The 6,255-nt window shown below is 34.9% G+C and overlaps 1 protein-coding gene across 1 annotated transcript; it reads left to right on the top strand.

The window, feature by feature from the left end:
• Positions 1-1,116: 1,116 nt before the first annotated feature.
• LOC127848362 (uncharacterized) lies at positions 1,117-5,836 on the top strand. Its single transcript, XM_052380784.1, has 5 exons — positions 1,117-1,264; positions 2,572-2,778; positions 3,113-3,253; positions 4,310-4,548; positions 5,314-5,836. The coding sequence occupies exons 1-5, from the start codon at positions 1,183-1,185 to the stop codon at positions 5,644-5,646; spliced, it is 1,002 nt and encodes a 333-aa protein (XP_052236744.1). The 5' UTR covers positions 1,117-1,182; the 3' UTR covers positions 5,647-5,836.
• The last annotated feature ends 419 nt before the right edge of the window (positions 5,837-6,255 follow it).

Here is a 6,255-nt window from a genome sequence, read left to right as displayed (position 1 = left end):
TAGATTTATCAATTTAAATCATTGAATGACGCTCTTTAAAAATGCCAAGATCTGTGAACAAGTCCCGTTAAAATAAATGTCTCGCTCCAATAATAATTTCACAAGCACATTACAAGTCATTAAAGTCAACAGATGAACTAATTTTGCTAACGCTGTTGATTGATGACTCGGAGCGACATCTTCAGTTTTTAAATTCTTTTCAAAAGATTTGTTTTTGAATGCTGAATGGACACTTCCGCCAGAATGTTATTAAGATATTTAAGATATCATAATCATTCAGCACTCAGTCTGACAAAATTACTAGACATACAATAATCGAGAGCTCCACACTCTCCATTAAAGATCAATTCCAAAAATTAATTACTCATAAGCGAACGTGTATTGTACATAAATGTCTATGCCTTGAGTAGTATTTCCATCAGACATACCGGCAGCAAATATATGTGTCTTGTTCTGAGAAAACTTGACAAAATGCATGTGCGTAAATTGTCATCCCAGATTAGCCTGTGTGCAGTCCGCACAGGCTAATCAAGGACGACAATTTCCGCTTTTATGGAAATTTTCGTTTAAATGATGTCTCTTCTTAGCTAAAATCCAGTTAAGGCGGAAATTGTCGTCTCGGATTAGCCTGTGCGATCTGCATAGGCTAATCTGGGATGACACTTTACGCACATGCATTTTGCCCAGTTTTCTCAGAACGCGACACATATTATCAAACTCTGATTTATTTTGTGTGTGTTCTGTTATTGTAGTATATTCATAAACCTTAAGACAGGATTGTATTATACCGTCCTTGCACCACCCATCATCATAAGGCATTGGGTTCATCAATCGTTCCCTCGTACACGCCACTCCAGACATACAACTATGTTCAAGCACATGATTTCAACTACTTAAACACATACACTTCAGCGAACAATCAGTCCGACAGAACGTGTCGTTCCGTTAATTTATTATTTGTGCGAACACGCACAAGATATCACTGACAACGTTTGAATATAATGCTCATTTCCGAATGCCAGGTTAAAGCTTTATGTCTTACTTATCTTTCTCACGACTATCATTCTCACGACCATAGAATGTTTGCGGAGAAGGTCAGGTGACTACTGATAACAGTTGAGGTCATGCTGAAAAAGACGTTCAATTTACCGTTGAATCATTCCCGTTTTTGATTATACGATAATGGACGTGTTAAGGTTCTCACAGTTGTCCTTCATTTTGGTGAATTTATTGTACTTTGAAAGAGCTTTTGGGATTTATTATAGTAAGTATTGCGTTTATGCTATTCGGTTTTGATTCACGAATAAATAATAACGATAACCATATAGATTATAAAAAAAAATGTTTACGTTTTTAATGGATATTTTTGCTAAATATAGTAACATACTAAACTACTTAACATATAATCTTTAATGTTGATATATAAACAGGATATACGCAGAGAGAGGTAGTGGTAAATTAAGTTTTGTTATTTGGAAGTAAAAATACAGCAACATTAAATGTTAGAATACCTGTACATTTGATATTATTGTAACATATTTGCGCACTTTTAAGATAATTTATATATTGAGTCGTACTTTATTTTCTCTGCCACTGAAGAAGAATGGTGCATTTAATGTGAAGTGGTTTTTGCTCATTTGTTCATACGCATCCACACTAAAGTTTCATCATATTCCGAAGAAAGGTTTTATTTTGACCACATTGTGTAATAGTCTTGGTAGTTTGGTACTTTTTAATATAGTGATGCTATGGCATTGGTTATTTTATTTATATACAATACAATCCATTTCGTCGATGTTAAAACCAGCCGCGTTCATATGAAGTCCGTTTCGTTTTATTGACACGTCTTTGTTATCAGTAGAAATATGTTAAATACCATTGACGTTTTTGTTTTAGATTATTTTATTTACACACGTTATCTTAAGTTACATCAATCAAACTTTTTTAAATTCGATAACATGACAAAACATACTGTTACGAACCTTCTTTTTTCTACTTTCACGGTCATAATGCTATTCATGTTGATGAACACATAAATTTGCACTAAATCACTTTTTTATTGAACTAGATTTGCCTATAGTAATATTCGTTTTGTTTGCGTAATAGAATAAGATTTTATTAGCATGAGATTATCACCTATTTATTTTGACGAATAACACGAGCATTGTTTGTTGGTTTTGATAACAAAACAACAACAATAAACTGTCGGCCAATGGCTTGAAAGAAACCTGAAGTAAATACAATAAAGTAAATTAAGACACAGCGTTCTATGCTCAGTGAAGCTTTGTTCAAATCAAACTGCCCTTTGTCAAATAGACACTTACCTTGTCCAGATACAAATAATGATTTGTAGAAAGAGAAATCATAACACTCTAAGCCGAATAGTACTTACGATTGGTATTCACCAAAAAGGGTCAAACGTTTTATTTAAAAACGTGCCGACTGATCTTGTGTATATTAAGATGTAGCAACCGGTTTAAATCCTCAACAATGCTTTGGCATGCTGTTTTGTGTACGATTAACATGTTATCGTGCTCAAACTGGCAACACTCCTCTTTATTTTAAACACAGTACAGATGACGCAGAAGTGTGGATCTCGCATCACAATGTACGGTGACCACCAACTGTCACTGTTCTTCTCTGGCAGCCAGGCATGTGAAGTAACCATAGCAACGACCAGCACATTTCCACGGATAATGTTATACTTCCAGAGATTTACAGTGAGCTGCAACTCCGGGAGCGTCAGTATAAGAAATGAGTATGGGCGGCCACTAAACGGTACCTTGTGCTAATTATTTAAGTTTAACTATTGCAATAACGAGTCAAGACAATTCTCACATACAAAAGAAACAGAACACACGTTTTCAAATTAAAGGATCGAGCTTGTATGTGGACGTTTAGAGACTGGTATCATATATGTTAAGTCTCCAAAGTCAACGAATATATATTTATGAATGTATTATGCTTAAAAATGGAATTTAATTATACGGAATTTGCATGAATTAGGGCTGCTTATGCACAGATGGATATGTAAATAAACATGAGCGATCAGTCGTGTTAATAAATGTGAAAATTTGATCATTGCGTTTCACTTGTTTTTCTGTTATTTTAGGCTTGACAAGAGATCTCTGTGATTACGTTTCTACAAGCGAAGTCTATACAAACAAAGGTGATGTCAAGATAAAATACACACCGGAAATGCCATGGTCATATGGTGGCTTCAGTTTAATACTTACGCTGTATTCGGACTCAGGTAAAGAGGTTTTTCCGTTATTCATCTCTTCACTGTGCTTTCGTTAACCTTGTTGGTCCTAGTAGAAATCCTAGTTGATTTAACCCTTTAATTAGAGCAAAAGCATGCAGTCAGATGAGATCACATTGTCGATCCTTAACTTAAACTCAATTCAATCTGTTATTGCGCTTTAGACCTTTTTTGAGTTGATTATCATTACACCAAATACAGTGCCAAAGACAATCCAATTATACAAAATCTACAATAACAAATATGTATCTTTCCGGAACAATACATTTTCTTATTAACCATTGCTGTTGATTAACGTTCTCTATTATTCACTCTACAAACATACCATATATCTATTGTGGAGTTAAATACATTAGTTTCAATGAAGCCATCCAGTATATAAATGTAAAACTTTATCATACCGAATCGAGCTGATGGCGAACAAACATTTTATAAAACATGTATACATTTGAAATGAACAAAATGCTGATCATGCATAAACAGCTAACTTAAATACCGTGTCTCACCGTTAGGACATTTATGCTGTGATACTTTCTGTTCAATTCCTAAGGTATGAAAGTGTTTATACTTTTTATCGTGTGGATCAGGCAGACATGTGACATTGTTATTATATCTCACCTTCTACAAAAATGACCTTATCCGATTGGCTTAGATCGGTCACGTGCCCATGGTGTATTTTCCATACTACCTAAGTAATTTCCATACACCAACTAAGTAAACAAAATGGCGTTTGTTCGAAAAATACTAGATAAGTCTTATTATTATAATATGTGTATGCATATAGACGGGGAACCTATAATATATAATAGTATAATAGCTTCGCTCTCGTATGGTATGAAATTACTGAGGGTGTATATCCCATACACCATCACTTACTAACATTGTAACTAATACTACTATCGACATACATAAACACCTGACATAAATCAAATCGCGAAATGATTGCTAACTGCAATTGGTATAATGACCTTACAAAGTATCAAATAAACATTGTTTGTCAACTTCGTTTAAAGGCACGCCTTATTTTACATTCCCTTTCAATTTCAGAAGACTCGTGTCCCATCTGGGGCCACGTATGTGACAACGGAAGATGTATCGACAAGGATTTGAAATGCAACGGCTACAATCCTTGCGGCGACTACTCTGGTTGTTGGACCGATCCAATATCGAGTAATTATTACAACGGTTCTTCGTCAGTAAGCATAGGTGTAGGTGTTGCCGTCGGTGTCCTGGTCCTTATCATAGTCACAGTCACGATTATATGTTGCAGAAGAAGACCCGCGCAGGTAAACACGAAGAATGATGCCATAGTTGATTTGGTGTTTACAATAATAAATAGATCTCATTACTTGAACTATAACTGAACTATAACTAATTCTCGTCAATGCTGTTATGCCGTCGTGACGTCATTTCCTGTGTTTTTGGTTTTTGACGTTAGTATAAAATTGTTTTGCTGATTGACATAAAGCAAATGAAGTCAATTTGTAAAACAAACTTGGAAAAGCCTATTTAGGCTAAATATATGAGGAAAGAGTAAGAACAGTTCAGGGTCAATATAACTCAATGAATATACCAGGTACTGCATGCAGTGTTGCTATGGAAGAACAATTACATATAATAAAAGCTTCCCTGTCCGAATGCATATGCAATATAGGTATGAAACGGGATCAAACATGTTGTTTTTATGCAGTAAGGAATGGCATTTTAAATTTGTTAAGCAACCGTACCTTTGGTTTATCCGCTGTTGAAATGTATTGCTCAAACATCTAGATCGATCGTTTAAATAAACAATTCGTATCATAAACACATCGTTCATATTTTAAATCTAAATATAAGACTCATTTACAGTAAGCGTATCAAAAGACGATTAATGGATTATGTATAGTTGTGTAATCAGTCCGTTAAATATTAATTCACAGAAGATAAATCATTAACCATGTATTAAATCGGTTACATATCAACTGATTTTTAACACCCTATGCTTTAGTATTGAAAAGAAAACTTGACATAAGATGCATGGAATGAATTAAATGCAATGTTGTAAATTGTAGCCTTTTCCCGCCTCAGCGGCTACGATGCAAGTTGTTTATGCAATACGTGCCAATCCTGGCGAGTTTAACCAAGGCTTCTCTCATAGTCTTTATGGTATATCGATGCAACAAACAGCAGCTAATGATCAACCAACACAACCCGTGTATGGCCAACAACCACCACCGTATGATCCAGATTGGGCACCCAAAGATATGAAACCAATAGACCAAGATGGTGTCGGTGCCCTTGGGAATGTACATGGTCAGACAGCCGCAAAAACAGGCGATTCGAATACACAAGAAGACGTGCATGTTTATGACGATATAGCTGATGGGCAGTCTGAAGATCAATGATAGTAATAATGCACAACTTTGAACTTATGCTTATATAACACCTAGCTTACTATTGGTTATTTTAAATAGATTGGTTTAAAAGCAGGCATATATACTTACTTTGTGAGATGTTGAATTTACATGTTGTGTTATTAGTTTAAAACAAAACTATTTCAGTGATAAACATCGATAATAAACTATTGCAACGAGATTTAAACAATGTCTACTTGTATTTGTATAATTAAATAGATGAAACATATCACATAGCTCTCCCCAAATCCAACTTTTGCAATAGACGAAAACATAACATTTGCAATAGAGACAATCTTTACATCAGACATAGATGCACACATAACATTTGCAACAGAGGATAACATAACATGTGAAATAGACGCACACATACAATTTGCAACAGAGGCAAACAAAACATTAGAAATAGACGCACACACAAAATTTGCAAACGACGCACACATCATCGACACTACAGTGACTTGTACTATTTCATATCGACATCCACACTACAATGACTTGTTCTATTTCATATCGACATCCACACTACAGTGACTTGTACTATTTCATATCGACATCCACACTACAATGACTTGTTCTTTTTCATATCGACATCCACAC

Source organism: Dreissena polymorpha, chromosome 10, assembly GCF_020536995.1.
Source record: "Dreissena polymorpha isolate Duluth1 chromosome 10, UMN_Dpol_1.0, whole genome shotgun sequence".
Taxonomy (NCBI): Eukaryota; Metazoa; Mollusca; class Bivalvia; order Myida; family Dreissenidae; genus Dreissena; species Dreissena polymorpha.
The sequence above is the reverse complement of the archived record's forward strand: the minus strand, read 5'-3'. Positions and strand labels throughout refer to the sequence as shown.

What these genes read in the sequence shown, in the direction of transcription:
- LOC127848362 (XM_052380784.1), top strand. Translation starts at nt 1,183, where the DNA reads ATGGACGTGTTAAGGTTCTCACAGTTGTCCTTCATTTTGGTGAATTTA. An exon ending in AGCTTTTGGGATTTATTATA is followed by an intron (nt 1,265 to 2,571) that starts GTAAGTATTGCG and finishes TTTTAAACACAG; the next exon opens with TACAGATGACGCAGAAGTGT. An exon ending in GCAGAAGAAGACCCGCGCAG is followed by an intron (nt 4,549 to 5,313) that starts GTAAACACGAAG and finishes TGTAAATTGTAG; the next exon opens with CCTTTTCCCGCCTCAGCGGC.